The sequence below is a fragment of the Lepidochelys kempii genome, chromosome 1 (genome assembly GCF_965140265.1).
Source record: "Lepidochelys kempii isolate rLepKem1 chromosome 1, rLepKem1.hap2, whole genome shotgun sequence".
Lineage (NCBI taxonomy): Eukaryota > Metazoa > Chordata > Testudines > Cheloniidae > Lepidochelys > Lepidochelys kempii.
Genome location: NC_133256.1, coordinates 154603412 through 154621990, shown reverse-complemented (window position 1 = coordinate 154621990; position 18579 = coordinate 154603412). Strand labels below are relative to the sequence as shown.

At 40.3% G+C, this 18579-nt stretch overlaps 1 protein-coding gene across 10 annotated transcripts in view; it reads right to left on the bottom strand.

The window, feature by feature from the left end:
- KDM6A (lysine demethylase 6A) overlaps positions 1 to 18579 on the bottom strand; it is a 280386-nt gene that overhangs the window by 6522 nt on the left and 255285 nt on the right. For 9 of the 10 annotated variants that reach the window (XM_073358944.1, XM_073358964.1, XM_073359031.1 and 6 more), the window contains 6 exons: positions 16871 to 17019; positions 15650 to 15764; positions 13508 to 13695; positions 12050 to 12191; positions 3052 to 3178; positions 1945 to 2115 (listed from right to left, as the gene is read on the bottom strand). In XM_073358944.1, coding sequence (XP_073215045.1) covers positions 1945 to 2115; positions 3052 to 3178; positions 12050 to 12191; positions 13508 to 13695; positions 15650 to 15764; positions 16871 to 17019 — 892 coding nt within the window. Of the gene's footprint in view, positions 1 to 1944; positions 2116 to 3051; positions 3179 to 12049; positions 12192 to 13507; positions 13696 to 15649; positions 15765 to 16870; positions 17020 to 18579 lie in introns of those variants that run through there. The other variant, XM_073359011.1, reaches the window with a different exon arrangement.

The window sequence follows — 18579 nt, the reverse complement described above, 5'->3', positions numbered from 1 at the left end:
ATAAAGTTTAAGGAACATATTAACATCATTGGTTTTATATTTCAGGATTTTTTTTAAGATCACATTTGTGATTTTTTTTTTGCATATTCAAGTACAATTTGCATTTCATTTTATTAATATTTTACATTAATACTCTCTAGGCACAGGTACAATTATTTTAAATCATCCATCACAACAACTATCTAGATAAACATGCTAAAAATTAGACAACAGAACTCTTCCCCATACAAGCCTTCTGGCTCATCTCAGAAGAAGTCTCGGAGAACAGATATTTATAGACTTATCTGTAACAATCACTTCAGTATCTTAGTGCTTCACAAACAATGATTTTGGGTCTTTTACATGTGAACTGAAAGCCAACAATTTTGAGCTCTGTTAAATGAACGGAGGGAGTAAATTCCAGAGTAGAGGGTCCCGTACTGAGAATGCCCTGGATATTTAAATCATGATAGCTTGGCTAAAAGCTTACAACTTATCTCATAAGTCTAGTAAAGAGAAAAAACATTTATCCAAACCAACACTGAATTGCAGCTAGAAATTAATCAAAAGGCATAGTCATTTCTGGACTGCCATATTCAATTACAATACAACATCTCAGAACGCTCTATCCAACTACTGTCTACTTTCCTGTGAATGCAAGGTGCATCATGAATCAATTCAGCACCACTCTTCACTCTGATTATGAACAAGACATCTGACCTTGCCTGCAACACTGAAAACCATATGGAATGAATGGATAATCATGCGTTAGCACAGTTCAAACCAGCAGGCTACACCATACAGAACAAGCCTACAAATGGGCAAAGGTAATGGACACCAGGGTTTTTGCTTTATAACTCAGATGGAAAGGAGGCCCCAAACAGAATTGTTTGAGAGAATTCTCTTGCCAAGCGGAGAGAAAGCCAGGTTCTTTATTTCCTATTAGAAATGACGTCAGAGTTTCTCTTAAACATGGTGCTATTCTCTCAGCTTCACTATTTTTATTCTTCTTCTCACAATCCAGGGGCACACAGAGGTTTCTGGGGGTGCAGGGCAAAGTTTTAAACTGAGGCCTCCACCGTTCCAAAAAAATTACCATGGAAATGAAAAGTTTAACACAATGGGATGGGGTGGGTTTAAGAAAGGGCCCAGGCCTGTGGGGTCACTGCCTCCCTGTGGAGATAACAGTGGGACTCCAACCTGCGTGCAGCCAGTGAGCCACTTCTCACTCCACCTCTCCCAGAGCTCTAGTCCAGCTGCCAGTGGGAGCAGTATCCCAGAACCCTCAACTCACTCCTACCTCCAGACTCTCAGCCTGGCAGGTTGCCTCAGGCCCAGTGCAATGATGCTAGTGGTGTCTGGATACAGGCCCAGTTGAGATGGGCAAGTCACCTCCAACAATAATCAATGGCAGGCACCACACTTCAGTGGCACTGCGACCCTGTGTGCCATGTCACAATGCCTTTCACTCAAATTTGGCCCAGTTGCTCCTCCATGATGATGAAGGGATGGCTGAGCCAAACCTGAATGGCGCTGAGACCCCATATGCCAGGTCGCAATGCCTGTCACTCAAATTTGGCACAGTTGCCCTGTGGTGATTTTGGAGGCCCTCTCAAATGGGGGTCCCAGGGCAAACTGCCCCCCCCACCCAAGTTATGAATGGCCTAGTCTCTATATGATCCAGACATGATCTTCAGGTAGCCTCTATATTAGAATTTTAAGCCTCATCCTTGTAAATTTTAACAACTGTTTTTCTCCAGAAACTCATTTATACACTCTGTAGTAAATTATTGTACTTTTCCATGCATTTCTGTCCCTTCAATATTTTTTTCTGTAAAAACGGAAAATATAATTCCAGAAATCCATTCGAACCAGAAAATCCAAGGTATTCATATACAAATAGGTACCAACACAACATACAACAGCTTTACAAAGATAGTTTTTCACCCACTGAATATAACTTACTAATGTAAATTGGTCATAGGCTTGCATCATGTCCTCCATTTTGTACTGTTCTAGCACCACAAAATTTTCCAGATTCCCGCTTATCTTTCGCGCACAGTCTTGGCAATGTACAACATAGGTCTTTCGAGAATTGCTCTCACTGGTGACAAAAAGCAGATTAAAGACTTCCACCTGTGTAACAGGAAACAAATCAGAGTTGACGTCTGTTTTTTGGAAAGCTACAGAAAATAAGGCTTGGCTGGTTTGGGATTTATATTCTGACTGTGTGCACGTGCACATAGAAAAAAGACAAGATAGCGCAAGAAAAATTCACACTTCTGGGGTTCAGTCACAGAGGTAGGAACTCTTCCAACTCATGTCTACTTCTACTACTAGATTAAGATGTTTGAATGAAGGCACTAAAGAAAACGCAGGCGAATATTACCAAGCGAGTTTCATAATCTGAGAGTTATACTTGTAAGGTACATACTGTAAGCATTATACCCATTTTGCAGATGGGTAAAAAGAGAAATTAAGGCCAACATTTTCAAGTGCCCACTAATTTTCAGTGCCCCCCCTTTTTTGGCTTCTCAGCTTGGGACAAGAAGTGCTAAAATGATGCTTTTCATTTGGTCTTTAGCAAAATTGCTATTCTGTTCTGCAAAAACATATTATTAAATACTAGGGAGAATCAAAACACCTAGCAAGACAGGGATGTTCTATGAAGAGTGCACACCAAAGTTCTCTCTCTCTTTGGGGCTATTTCTGACCAGTGAAATACAATAAAATAAAATTCTAAAAATGAAGCTCAGCGGATCACATTCAATACAGATGGGATGAGCCTTTTTTTAAGAATCCCAGATAATGGAAAAATATTGCATGAGTAACATGTCCATTGAAAAAGAGAGTTTAGCAAAATACAGCCCATATCTAAAAGATTAGATTGTAAGGTCTTAGGAGATGGCAACTGTGTCTTCTTACATATATCTATTTACAGCAGCTAGCAGATAGTGGGTGCTACTGTAATGCAAATAAAGAAATACAAAATTAACAACAGCAGCAATAATAATGGAAGACATCCCAAAAATAGATCAATTTAAAATTGCAAAGTTCTTTACTTCTACTGACCTCACAAATGCTACAGTAATGGGCAGGCTCTTCCTTTGTTCGCCCATGCCAGACAATCTCTTTTCCTGCAGCAATTAGAGCTTCCCTCAATGTCTGACACTGCTTGAGAGTTCTCAACAGGCAATACCTATCACAGAAATCAAAAGTAAATAATTATACACAAACATTTCCCCTACATTTAGTTCAAAACTAAACTTTATCTGTTGATTTATTCAACATTAACCCCCACCACAGTCAGTATATTTCATTTTAATTGGAGCAAATGAAACTTCCTTAAACAGTGAAATACTGTGCTTTTTAGTGTACTGTAGTTATACAACTGTTTTAATCTAACATTATCAATAAGAAGTTTGTTTTATCCCAGTAAGTCAACCAAACAGCTTACATTTCATATATGAAACTCAAAGCATTATGTTGCCGACCCAAGGTATCATTTTACACTAACACCCTCCTAAAAAGAAATCATTTCCTCAACACAACTGTCTTCCAGTGACCTAAAGTCCAGAAACTCGAATTTTGGTAGAAATTATTATAGATCAGGAGAAAAAAATACCCGGACTAGTTTCAGAAAATATTTTCTGTAGATTTCTCTAGAAAAATATTAACTAAAAATGGAAGAAAATTTTGATATTGGTTTGCTTACTGCATTAAGGAAGAAAAGCTTAGTGTGCTCCCAAATGACTATTTACAATTGTTTGCAATATTTTTATGTAAATGACAAAAAACAGATTTGAATTTTAGCTCATCCTGTCAAGCAATATATCATTTTACTTTCCAATATTATGTGAACTACAAGTGTGTTCTCATAAGCGGGCCAAAATGGATCACCTGAGTTTTTTTAATTTCAAATGTGTGTGTCATTTACAATAATTTTCAGTTCTTAACTATCCTTTGCATTTGAGCAGTACTCTGATTTTCCTCTCCAAAGGGTCGCTACATACATTACAGACACACTGGAAAACATAAGGGGAAGAAAAAATGCTAGATGGAAAACTCAGTGGAAAAAAATTTTATTTCCCCTTCCCACCCCCCAAAACATTGTTCAAACACAGTGCTAGTTCCTTACTTTCTTTTCACTGTATAGTCTTAAATTGCTAATGTATGTTTTATACTAGTTTCTTTATGTTAGCAAAATTTTAGATACTACATTGAGACTTTATGTTCGTCCCCCACCCTGCAACACCTAAATCCAGGGACTTGTTAGTATTGTATTGCAAGAGCAACACACACTCAAACTTGCAAATAAGCCCATTCTACATTAGCAACTGACTCCACCTTCTGACATACTGAACTTTCAAAAGTTGAAAAAGCTAAAATGCAGGCTATTAAAAAAACGAAACATTTTTTGGCCTGTGAATATAAAAGTTCTCAATAACTTTGATAATGTATTTGAAGTCTAAATAACTTTTCATTGCTAACACAGAGAATTCTTTTTTTGAAGTGACAGATTTTATGCCACTATAAGAAATGTTTAATACAAATACAGTTTTAGCCCCTCATGTATGACACTTACACACATGCTTAATTTCAAGCACAAGTAATCCCCCACTGAAGTCAATGAAAGGGGTTATTCACGTAAGTAAATCTTATACTATGTGTACCTATCTTAAGTATTTGTAGGATCATGTCCTTAATTTTCAATATTTTGGTTTTTGACTATAGAAACTTAGTAAAATTCAAATAAGATACCCTGAATGTAGTGGCACTTTATAAATTTTAATCTAAAGTTGCTATAGCACATTCAAATTAAATTAGTGTTACAAAGTTTAAACCACATTTTTTTTAATTTTTTTTTTAGTATCAAGTGACTTAAATCACTTTATCCAATGGAAAAGAAAAGGTCTGAGATTATGTCAAACAAAAGCAGGAATGATTAAGTCAGAGAAGACAAGAGCTAACCACCTGAAAAAGTTTTGCTGCAGGAAATCAGGAAATTAATTTATATCAAAACCAAAAAAAAATTTTATGAAACATTTTAAAAATAGATACATCTCTGTAAGAAAGGTAAGAAATACATAGCACTTGTCCTTACTAATAAAATATGAGTACGGTGACCATATTCCCCTATGCTGAATAAAGGACACCTGATAAAATTATTCGTATTCAAGTGAGTTCAACGTCAATCAATCAGAACTATGCAGTATAAATATTCAAATTAACATCAAGTTGACTGAGTCCCTGTTAAAAAGAAATACTACGTAGTTGGATTCTTTTTATTTATCTTCTTATCTTTAAGGCTTTATGGTTCAGACGGGAAGAGGTCACACACACACACACACACACACTCTCTCCCATATACCTCGCTCACGGGGGGTGTGTGTGTGTGTGGGTCCGGCCAGCCCTCCACTCCCTCCTGGCGCTCTCTGCCCTCCATGCCTGGCTGGACTGCCAGGAAGAACGCCGTGTCTTCCCAAGGCAACATATTGGGGAGTGGGGGCACACAGGGTCACATGCTCCCCCACCAGATTTCTGCCAGGCTTCACATCAGAATGTGGCCAGCAGCAGCCTTTTGGCACTGTGCGGGAGGAAGGGAAGGGAGCTGCTTCCAGCCACAGGAGAGGAGTGGGAGGGAGTGATGATCTGGCCCATGTCTTTGCAGAGCTCATCTCTTCTACTCCCCCAACCCCTGCGGCTGGATGCAGCTTGTCCCTTCCTGCCTGCACAGTTGAAAGGCAGACACCTCCAGGCTGCCGCTGGCCATGGACATAACCCAGCCGCCTCCTGTCCCCCGGCTACAACACGGGCAGGAAGGGGTTAAGCCCTGACGATGCATTGTGCACCAGGGCCCAGGGAACCTGACCAGAGAGGTGGCTCAGCAGGGGAGGGGGCCTCGGGACAAAGCAGCCCTGAGCTCCCTGGGGGCAGGACCCAGGGTGCGGGGGTGAGGGTTGAAGAGGGTGCTAAGCCCCTGCCTGGGGGGTGCTGTGGAGCCTGCAGGGTTGGGGCATGAACAGGCTTGAAATGGCTTCCCCCACACCACTCCAGAGCTTAGCTAAGGGGTGGAGAGGCTTCCCCATGACAGCACCGTGCGAGGCTTTGGCACATGCAGGGCTCAGCTCCTGGAGTATCTTGGGCTTTCCTGGGGCCCCAGTCCAGCCTGAGGCAGTGGGGGAAGAAAGCTGTCGGGAAGCTGAGTGCTCGGAACAGCATGGGGAGCAGGGGATCCCACGTGTTGCAACTTGGCCCCGTCACCAGCCTTGCACACCCACCCCCATCATTGGCCACTGGACCCTTCACTAACCACTGGTGGGTGGGCTGCTGGCAAGCAGGGATCCGGCCAGCAGCAGGATCCACCAGTACTGATGGGGGGGGGGGGAGAGGAGTCAGAAAATACAGGATAACATGCCCATTTAAAAAAAAAAAAGTTGGGACACCTGCAGGAGGGCTTAAATATGGGAGTGTCCCTTTAAAAACAGTATGTCTGGTCACCCAAAATATGAGTCAACTGTCATTTAGCCCATCAGACGGCATTTACCAATATTTAAATCTAAACTGAGTAGCTTTGAGAGAATGCATATGAAATTTCAGTTATACAATTGCTCATTAAGAGCCACCATATTATATAATTATGCTACAAGCATATGAGTTTATTTAATTAATTTAGTTCTTGCACTGAATTGCCATTAAGAATAATGCAGACTTCTGGGTCATATGGGGCAGGGTCCATAATTTGCTGGCTGCAGAAAATCAAATACATTACATCTATGAAGGCTGTTGGTACATGCAATCCCTAATCAGCCCAGCTCTCTCCAACATGCCATTGCAATCACACCTTTGAGATTAGCCAATTAAGTTTTTATCAGTTTGGGGTAATGATAGGAAGGCAGCAGGTGGAATTAGTCCAGCATCAGACATCTGAGGACTGGAAAGACACCTTTTAATTTTCTGTCTATTCTATTTGCTGGCTACCCTGTTTTTGTAACTGAAAGAGCACAATGAAGTAATTTATTAGTTTAATAATTTAGGAAAAAAGTCTGATATGCTACTTGCTTAAGAAGTATGCCTTGAATTAAAAAGAAATTAAAAAAAACAACTGTCAATATTTTGTGCTCCCATACGAATATTTAGATGGGTTCTTTGGGCAGGCCTAAAAGCCCTTCCTGCAATTGTTCTTCAGAGTCTCAGCTTTCATTGCCAAAAAGTTTTCTAGCTGTTACAGTTGTGAAGAAAGCATTCAAAACGAGCAGATGTTGCAGTGATATCTGCCTGAGCTTTTAGAGAGCCTGAAAACTGTGATGCCAATGATGATAGTTAACAATATTGACATTTTAAAGTATTTCATTGCTAATCAAAGCATATAAGAAAGAAGAGTAAGTATCATTATGAAAATCTACATCAGTGTTTCCCAACGTGTGTAATGTTGAAGGACTTGTTAAGGGGAGGGGGCAGTTGAAAGATGTACAAATTAACAACACACAGTGGGGCTGAAGGGATGCATGACTAATTTCACTTTCCTGAAGGCAGGCTCAGCTTTCAAAAATTTGGGAAACACTGCTCTAAGTAGTATACTTTATTAGGGTATGGGATAGGTTTGTGGTAAAAAAGAGTAGACCTTACAGTCTAGTACAGACATAGGGTGAACCCACTGTGAGGGGGATGTCAGCCTGATTTCTTCTGTGAGAAATGGTAGCGAGGTCTGCATCTGAACTTTTATATATTTGATGAAGTTTTCAAAACCTGGTTTTCATCTTGTCCATCCCCCCTTGATGCAGGGCTGTTCTCTATAAATATATCCCTCAGTAATTTGTCTACTCTGGTGTAAATATCCTGGGTAAATATGTGTATCATCTGAATCTGCTGATTTGGGCATATTCATTATTTCCTAAGTATCCTTTTACCCATGCTTTTATAATCAATATCCCTTCACTGCTTTCTAGTTACACAAACCCCATTTTCTTTATTTCATCCAAAATGACTTTTCCCCTTATAAAGCTGTTGAGTATTGCAATCATTTTAGAATTACTGTCTCCCTACTCATTCATTAATGTGTCCCCACTCTCTACTACTTCCTTTTTCTTTTGCCCCAATATATTTGTAAATGCCTTTCTTATTCCCTTTAGACACTTCTGCTATTATCATCAGGGGATTTTTTTGTTTGTTTTTTGGGAGATGGGGGTGTCTTTTCTCAGAGCAATCTTAACTTATTTGGAATATTTTTATTTGGTTCCCCAAACAATTTCAGCCCCACCTTCAGATCTTTGAACACTGCTTTTTTATAAGCTTCTAGTCCTTTTTCTTTTCTTTTATGTAAAAGGACAATGCTGGGTTGCACACTTATTGTGATGTCTTAAGATGCTCAAACTTTCTTTCAAATGCGTACATTTTAATTCTTTCCCTTGCACAATAGTCGCAAACATTTACAGGTATATGCATTCACATTTAGTTTTAAATAGTGCTCATTGTCACGTATGCCAGTGCCTCTATGTCACTGAAGAACTTTTTTGCTTATTTTTCAAATGAGAAGCACAAGTCACTTTTTTATTTCAGCAAAATAAATTTCCTACCTATTTTGGTACTTAACTCCCAAAAGAGGGGACTGTTTTAGACTATCTAGATGCCTTGGATTTCCTTGACCTGTGTCCATTTGGATACAAATCGTCATTTGGCACAGAGCTGGCATCTGTTGCATTGATAAATAATCTCTTCCGATTATGAATAAAGATCAAGTGTTCATGCTGATATTCAATGAGCTATATTTGAAACCAATGACTATAAAGTGTTGGTAATAGAACACAGAAGCTAGCAGGAGTGGACGTAGCTACTCTCAGGCGGCCCCATCCCTTTCCCCTTGAGCAGGTCCAGTGGATAGTTTTGGACAATGGTTCTTCTCTCCCAAGGGCACTCAAATGAGTTTTCAGAGAGTACCAGTTGGAACCCCTATTCTCTCTATATATGGGGCCGAAATGAGGGCTAGAGGAGAGATATGGACTGCAGTATGTTCTGTATGCTGACCACATCTTTCTGTCTCCATTTCAACTAACCTGATAAGTATGAACAAACACTTGTATCAGAGTCTAGCAAAAATTGTGGGCTGGGTGATGGCTCACTGGATGAGGCTTAATCCAGGTAAGACAGAAGAGATATTGGGTAGACTGGGGAAAACAACTGCAAAGTATGGCAAAAGATTATATCTGCCATCTGATTAAGGGGGTTCTTCATTTGTACATTTGCAGTTTAGGCATCTAATTAGATTCCCAGCGGCTGTTAGTCAAACAGAAAGCAATAGTTTAGACTTCCCTGGGTTTGCTGGAGAATCTCTGGGACTTCCCAAGGATGCTTACTGTGAGCTCTAGCATCTTAACTGAAAGGGTAAGGAGGTTGAATTTTTAATAAAGGCATCTTTATCCAAAAAGTTAGTCACTGAAGCTATACAGATGTTCACAACCCCCTAAAACACAGACTCTTAAACAGTCTGACTAAAAATCCCTTCCCCCTCAACTTCCAATCTTGGCATTTGTGCTGTCACCATTTTGTTCGTTCTCCAATCATCAGGGTGTGTTCCAGCCTAGACAGAACACAAACTTCTAATGTAAAAAAGAATCAGGAAAATACCCTGACTTTTTTTTTTTTTTTAAATACATCCTTAAAGGGGAGGGGTGCGAGTGTAATATGTTCTCTGCTGTAATTTTCTCTCTTGCAGGGTTAAACCCAGTTTTTTACAGGTCATCTTCAAGGTGATTTATAAGTCCCCTCAGCTTAAAAGGATGAGAGCTGCAGGGCATTCTTTGTGATGTGTCATTTACTCAAATTCATTCTCCTCTACCTTGCCCGGAGTGACCCAAAAGCTCACGAATATGTTGGCCCACAGAATATTATTCCTGGGGCAATTCTGTGCCACTGCACGTGCACAGAATTAACGTTCCCCGCAGTTTTTTTTGCTTCACTGCAGAAAAATGACTTTCTGATGGGGAAGCAAAGGGAAGCCACAAGAGCGCTTGTGTGCCCCTTCCGAGCAGCACAGGTGTGTCATTTTGGGTGCCTGGAGCAGCCACTGGAGACGTAAATCACCACAGGGCGCGATGCTGAGGACATCCCTGCCAGTGGTTCTTATCCTGTGCTGGGTCACCTACTAGTCCCAGCTGGGATGGGCAGTTTGGGACTTCCTCTTCCCCTGCGAGGAATGGCCAGGGCAGACCCACCCCCAGAAACCTCCTTTGGCTGCAGGAAGCTCCGCATCACCCCCTTACTTCCTGCCCCCATCACTCCGCAGTCATGGAGAGAGGGGTGACTGTGTGGTGAGCTGCTCCCCTGTCCACCCAACCCCAGTGCATCCGGATGGCCCCATACCCAGACACCCCTGCCAAGCCTCACCCCCAGCACCCTGAACCCCCCACCGAGGCCCCCCGCACCTCAACCCTCATCCTGTCAAGCCTCACCCACTGCATCTGAGGCCCCTTTACACCCAACCCCCCCGTTGAGGCTCCTCCCAGACCCCCCCCCCCGAGTCCCCTGCACTTGAACTCCCACCGCGAGAAGCCCCACCCCCAAGCTTGGACCACCCCAATGAGCTCCTGCACCCAGACCCCCACCTTAATGAGTCCCAACCAGCTGTACCCAGACCCTCACCTAAGCCCCACTCCCCCAGCACCAGATTCCCTCTCCCCGTACACCCAGAACTCCCCTGCTGAGCCCCAATCACCTTCACTGGACCCCTATGCAGTCCCATTGTCCTGCGCCCGGACCCTCCACTGAGCCACCTGCACCCAGATAACCCCACACAGAACCCTCTCACCCCACACCTGGATCTCCCCACACTAAGGCCCTCCCTACTTGGATTCTGCTATTCTGAGCCTGCCTGCCCACACCTGGTACACTTGGCGTGGAGGGACAGGGCTCCGGGGTATTTCTGGGGCAGGCCTAGGCCTTGTGCTGTGTCAGGGTCTGGAGCAGCCTCACCACTGAGTCTTTGTCCTGGGTGATGGTGACGACGGCGATCTCCCAGCTCTGTGCAGCCAATGGCCTATGCTCCCCACTGCCATGCTTGAGCCTCCGCATTTATTTATTGACAAATAAAATTTGCAGAATTTTAAAATACCATGTGCAGAATTTTTACTTTCTTGGCGCAGAATTCCCTCAGGAGTAAAATATGCTGGAATACTCATCTGCTTTCTCAGGATTTCAGAGGGCGGAAGTGATGCCAGATGATTTATTTTTGTATGGCATGAAACATATGTTAAAGATGACCTTCCTTAGAAGTTTTTAAGGTCAGGCTTGACAAAGCCCTGGCTGGGATAATTTAGTTCGTGTTGGTCCTGCTTTGAGCAGGGGGTTGGACTAGATGACCTCCTGAGGTCCCTTCCAACCCTGATATTCTATGATTCTATGACTTGAACCTGGGAAACACACTTTTGAAAATGCTCAATTTTGAACCCAGAAAGTTATCATCTCATTGACTTAATTTAATCAGCTGCAGGACTCTTCAAATGAAAGGGGGGAGGGGGAGGGAGAAGAGGCTTTCCAAACCCTGCCTCCTTGCTTGTCAAAAATATTTTCCCTGCCTCTCTTGGTGATAGGATATAAATCAGCTAAATGTGAGTACTGGAAACGAACAAGTAAATTTACTATTAAAATATTTAGTTTAACTTTAAAAATAATTAAACATGCTCACCCTGAGTCTGAAGTTTACTGCCAGCAGAAGGCTCAATCTTTCAACTTGTTGTCATATATAGGCAGACCCTTGTGCTCGTGCAGGGCCCCATCAGAGTAAACAGAGGTCTGTCTGCATACAAGTTGCAAGATTGAAACCTAAAATATTTTTGAAAAAACTCTGGAGCTCACAGTTAAGATAAAAATATCAGGAAATCTAGGCCTAAAAATTACACTGAATACCTAATTCACCACATCAAAACAGCATTCATTTAATGTAATGCTAAACACATAATGGATTTCACTAGAAAGATATTATTTATTCTGTAAATAAAAAAGATCACCCTCGTTTTTTCAAAATAAGAACAGTCAACTGTCGAAATGGATACACAAAAATTTAAAATGCACTTACTTGATCATTTCAAAAAGCTTTGGATCTGAGACCTTTATATTTCGTGCCATGTTCCACGAAAGATGAATCATCGGCACTATTGACTTGACGCTCTGTAGTTTATTCCACTCGTACCGTTCCACTGCCAATTTATATTGACAGGCTAGAAGAAAAAAGTTACAGAAACTTTCAGATAAGCCAATAAAGGATACAAGATGATCTCCTGGTCATCCTCAAAACCTGAATTTTGTAAGATTGGAGAAAACTACATACTGTATGCTACAGTGGTTGCCATTACAATTTTTACAGCTTTGAAAGTAAATTTTTACACAATAGTCCCTTATATTTAGAATATTGAGAGCATACACAATTCCACAACAACTTGAAAAAGCGTTTTTAAATAAAGTAATGGTTTTTAAAACGGTTTTATTTTAAAAGTAAACAGAGACCACTTCTTTAAAAACGGGATTTTTAAATTTAAATTCTCAAATATTTAGGGTTAAAAACCTAATTTGCTAGTTTCTGCAGCTGCCTTTGTTCCATCCAATTCTATATTACAATTCTGTCATATATTTACAATACACAATTTCTAGACAGATTACACAATAGAGAGAGGTTTGTTGTGATAGATTAGGCATGTTAAATTTATGCTAAGCAACATAAGGAATGTCTTGTTGCACATGTGTTGCTGCTCAGGGAATGCCAGTCAATTCAAGTGATCTTGGAATGATACTGCTTATAGCACTAAACCAAAATAAAGTTTGTCGTGTGCATTACTAGTTAAGAAAAAAGCTATTTTTTGAGCTACGTACTGGTCCTCTTTTGTCTGCTGAGTTTCCTCCCATTCTCTGAGATTATCTTTCTATTTTTCTGCTTATACCAGTTTGAACCCTAATGACTTTACATAATTCTCTTGTAGCTGTGGGTTTGAAACATCTAGCCAAATGTTTTTATTTGTTTTAAACTGAAAGACTGTACTTAAAGCTAACATTCCTGGAGCTTTTTAAAAACTCAAGATTTTATACTGGTTTATAATTGCCTGTTATTATTAAAAATAGGAGAGCTCAATGGTCTTGAAAAAACTAACTGGATGGTCAGTCCTCCTCACCTGTGCAACCTCTTTCCTAGATGGATGAATAGGATGAGGAGAGGAGAAAGAAAGGAAGTGAAGTGCAAGGTAGAGTGAGTTCATCTAATCATTTCCTTTCTCTTTTTTCTCTTTATACAAAAGTTTATAGTCACGATTGTGGTGAGGCTTAGTCTCAATAAATCATGAAAGGACTGTGGTGCTTATGTTTTCAGTCTTCCTTCAGAGGAAAACATTTCAGGTTTTAACATTATACAGTTTGTGTTGAAACAGATACAATTTTTATCTAGTAAAATATGATAAATTAATACAAAAAGCCCAAGAGAGTTGGGATGCATGTGGTACAATATGAACAAATTATCTATGTCACCATATATATTATTTCACCATACCTGTAAGAGGGCCAACATTCCAAGCAATGTTGTTGCACCAGCCAATAGCCTGAACCCAATGAACAGTGCCAGCATTTATCCACACCAAATCCCCAGGTCTCTGAATAAACCTATAAACTGGGACATTGGCTTCATACAAGTCTTCCAGGTTAGGCCACCAAGAGCCCATTAGGAAATTCATATTATTTCTGCAACAATAGGAAAAAAAAGTCTTCCACATTTACCAATAGATAAATTAGGGGTCTATGCCTACTGACAAGATAAAGTTAAGTTAATCAGAATACTTGCATACAGCAATCACTATTACAAATGCTTCCAACTAGTGATTGATGACACAGGAAATGGTAAAAAATAAAAAATAAACCCCCCAACCCTAGTTTTCTTCTCTAGGTGGCTGATTTGAATCCAGTGGATGGTCATTATGTCCTGAATCTGTAGGTAGCAATTGGCTGCATGTGTGAAATGAGCTAATGGACTCCATTTATTGTCCAGGTTTTTGTCTACAATATTTTTTCTTAACATTTCCCAGTATTGCTATCACTAATACAACTCCACTGGTAGTCGCAATCAACATAATATTAGTGTAGAATGACTACAGGCATTTTAACCACTGTCACCCGCTCAGAGCAGGTCTGCACAACATGGTGTTCAAAATGCCAGTGGTTGCTGCTGCCTTTTCTACTCCAGCACTCCAATATTGCTACCACAATTGGATGGTAGCAATGGTGGGAAATTTTAGGAAAGAAGTCTAGATTAGACAAGGCATAGTGACTAGTGAACACATCTTCAACATCACCACCACCGCTAGCTCTCTTCTGAACAGTCTCAGTAAAGAGGCCAAGGTATTAGTTGCTATGGTGATTGAATTAATTCTCCAACCCACCAATTCAACAGTACAACCTATATGCTAACTAATATATAATAATTGTACTGTTAATTATAAATTGCAGTCAGATCAGCTGAAGAGTTCTGGCTCATACAAATTTCTTCCAGTGAACAAATACATATGATCTACTAGTCATCAATAATTCAATCACTAACTGCTTTTCCTTTTACCCTCCTCCACATCTTACTTGAAATTGTTCATGAAGCGTGTCTTTTGACCTTTTCTTCATATATTTTAAATGCAAGGGCTGATCTGAGCTGGGCATGTCCCTTTTATCTGTCCTCTTTCATCCCTTGGGTCTGTCAGGCTGCTCTTAAGCCTGACGCCACGTTATTTGTGAGATGGTAGCACCCAGTCCTGCACTGCATTATGTTCAGTGATTCAGGCTCTCTCAAATTCTTTGAACTACTTTACTTTTAGCCTTTCACCTTTGATTTACTCTGCTGCTCTCTAGCAGTTTCAGAATGGTCTGACTCTAGTTCCAAGCTGTTTGTCTTGTTGGTGACATTTTTTCTTTAAAATATTTTTGTTGTTGTCATAGTGGCTCAGTTTTGTGCAGTCTTTGAAAAGAATGTATCACTATCATACAATCAAATAATGAACACATACGAAAACCAAATGCAGTTTAAAAGTTTGCTAATCTACAGAATTAACACAACATGGATTTATTTTCATTGCTGATTGTGAGACACTATGGCCATTTAAAAAAAACTGCAAAACCACTTGCATGTACACAAAATACACTTGAGTAACAAGTAATACACTTGAGTAATGATGGGCTTTGTAAGGTGGAAATTGGATTGAGGTCTTAAAATACATTTGGGAGTAGTAACTTTTGAGCCCTCCTGATATGGTCTGAATCTGAACCTTTGACTTACATGTCAAAGTCTCCATATCCATTACAAACCCCCCCCACCCCATGTCATCTATGCTCCCTCCTCCACCACCTTTATTTTTTCTTTTTAGAAGTTTTGAAATAAATCTAAGTCAACTGCTGATTGTTGTGGGCAAACTATCCCGAGGCAACTGAGATAATCATAAAGTTGGCTGTTTTTTGCATATTGCAATCTATTTAGTTAAAATGGTGAAAAAGTATAAAGGAAAAATCTAGATCTTAACAGACTTTTCTGATTCATCAGAAGCTACAAAATATCACCTCCACCTCCCCACTGATAGCATGTGTGAGGTGTTTCTGCATCTGACAGGTATACATACAAAAGCCCTCAAAACATCTGAGCACAGCATATGAGACTTACTTTTCACAGAAGTCATTCAGGACACCCCAATAGCTTTCAGGAACAACAAACCATTCACAGTCACCTGGACCAATATTTATGTTTACTGAACAGAAGTTGTTATTTTCTTGGTGACCTGAAATTCATGAGAAAAACTTATTTTCACAGTGATGATAATTTTGTTTTGACAGCACTGTGAGCACATAAAGTACTATGTAGGCACTAATTATTATTAAGGCAAATTATATCACAGCTTAATTATATATGTATTTGTAAATAATGCCTAGTACCACAGCATTTGAGTATCTACACTTTTTTAAAAATACACAATTAAAACACTGTTACTTAGGCTATGTATTAGTGACAACACAGCTTTGCTTTGATTGATTTGTGGATGACTAAAAGTTATCAATTTCTCTAATCTTTGATGTGCATAATGCTTTGTGGCTCCCCTCTTGTAGATCTTAAGAGCTCTGCTATACCTGAGCTTCAGTCAAACACAATTATTATTTTTATTTTGGGGGCACCTGGAGGCCTGAAGCAAGACTGGGGCCCCATTGTTTCAGTAAGAATTAATCCCTGCCCCAAAGAGCTTTCAATTTACATAGAAAGGACAGACTACAGTAGTATTACCTCCATTTTACTGATGGGAAACTGAGGCACAGATGCACTAAGAGTCTTGCAGAAGGTCACATATGAAGCCAAAGGCAGAGCCAGGAACTGAACTAAGATCTCCTAAACCCTAGTTCAATGTTTTAATCACAAATCTATCTAACAGTGAAGGATGTATTTTACCCTCAGGTAACGAGTTTAAATTAAACAAAGTTTAGCTCTTAAAGGTTTAATTATAAACTGTCATTCTAGGAATTTACAAGCTCTGCTGGAAAAGCTTACAGAAGCTTGCAAGATGTGCAAGTGAAGTAAGTCAATTGTGTCTCATTCTTCTTAAAGAAAGAGGCAATTAAATGCAAAAGGTTAGCAATAATGAACATTTAAGGTTGTGAAATAAAAGCACTTAAAAGTTAGGGAATTTCAGAAGTTAATGTTACAGGAGAAAGTAACTCTGTCACTTTGCATATGCACCATGAAGCATTTTCTAATTTCTTGTTAAACTGATACTCTAATATACATTTTTGTTATATTTATGCACATCATAAACTATATAGGACCTGCATTGTGACCAGGTTAACACCTTTTTGACTTTATTGCTTGATTTTTTCCATGGAAAGTGTCTGTACTTACCTGGTGTCCTACTCCCTGGAACCTTCATGTACAACTGGACTGTGTTCATTCCCAGGATTGTATGACCAACATGGCTTAGAAGATTTCCTGCTGACACCACACGTACAAAAGCAGGAAGTTTTGTCAGTTCATGGAGCTGCAACTTCCACCTGCAGTAAAACAGCAAATCAACAACTGTGAATCCCTAAAGTTCATGGGATACTTTGGGAATTATATTAACAGCATTTTACAAAACTGTTAACATATAGGTTACAGGAATAGAAACTGCTACTGCATGTTTTCATGTTTCTTGAAGAAAACGTCATCCACAATTTAATGTCTCATTCTGGAATTATACCAATTCATATGTCAATTTAATGCTAATGTTTAATTGAAATCCAAGTCTTAATTGTAGAACTGTCCATTCTGGCCTAAGTTCTCAGAAAATTACATTTCAGAATTGTATACCTAGTTTACAGTGATTGCGCATGCAACTGTGGTAACTGCATACACATTAGGTGTGCAATTGAGTGCACATACTTCTGAAAACTTAGGTCTCAGATTCCATAGATCCCTAACTTTAAGTTTGGAAATGTCACAAAAATTCCTGCTATTCTTTAAACTTGAAATTTCAGCACACACATCACATAAAACCTCTATGCATTAAACCGCAAACAATCCCCAATTAAAAAAAAAATCCCACCATGAATTCCCACTAGTCAACATCAGTATATGAAAGTGGAATTCCATCCTTATTCTTCTCTCCTGCTCAAATTAACACATGAAGTCTGTTTACTAAGGAGATAAGGATGGCTGTGGTGGTGAAAACAGCAGTTACAAAATCTGTTTCCCAGCTATTACGAGAAGCACACCCCACTAACAACGAAGAGGCCCTGCAGGAACTTACAAGTTGATCCCACTCCCAGGCTGATCACAGGATCTCAGCAAATTTTAGGGAACTAGCACAAGAGGAATGAGGTCTTAATTTCACCCCTGAACAGAAATGACAACTCAAGTGGAAACAGCTGCACGTGTACCTCAGAATGGAAGGGAGATCCAGGAGAAAACTGGAGAAGCTTAGGCAGCATGCTCTAGGATACTGGAGCCAAAGAGAGCAGTGTGATAGGTTGGTACTTGGAGAGAAAGGTGGGATCAAGGAAAGGTTTTTTCCCCTCCTTCAAGATGGGGAAACAAGATCTTTAGCCATAGAAAGGGCTTAAAAATCCACTTATCTGCATAGCCATGACAAGTAAAAAGTCAGATTGGTTGCATGAGTGGGACCTTTGTCACTCTGATTACCTGGACTATAATGTTTTGATAAACGAAGTGCAGAAATTCCTAGATGCAGCACCAGTTGGCACTGTTCAAGACTTGCTGCTGCTTCTCCCATATCACCCCAGCAGGTGACTGTCTCAGCAGGAAAGACAACCCCAAAAGTGCTAAGAAATGTCTGAGATCCTGGAGCACACTGGACAGCAGCACAGAACAGAGCTGAGACCAGGTGGACCAGAACAGTGCAACAGAGCACTGGGTAAACCTGATGCCATCAGGGCTCAAGCCAAAGGGAAACTTAATCACTTGATGAATCAACCTGCAGGAGACCAGGACCATCAGGATTGGACTACAGATGGGGGGGGGTGAGGGGGAGAGAGAAGAGGAAGGGAGTACAGTGGCAGCAGATGAAGAGAAGTATCCAGTCACCTGGAGGAGCAACCAGATGGCCAGTGGGG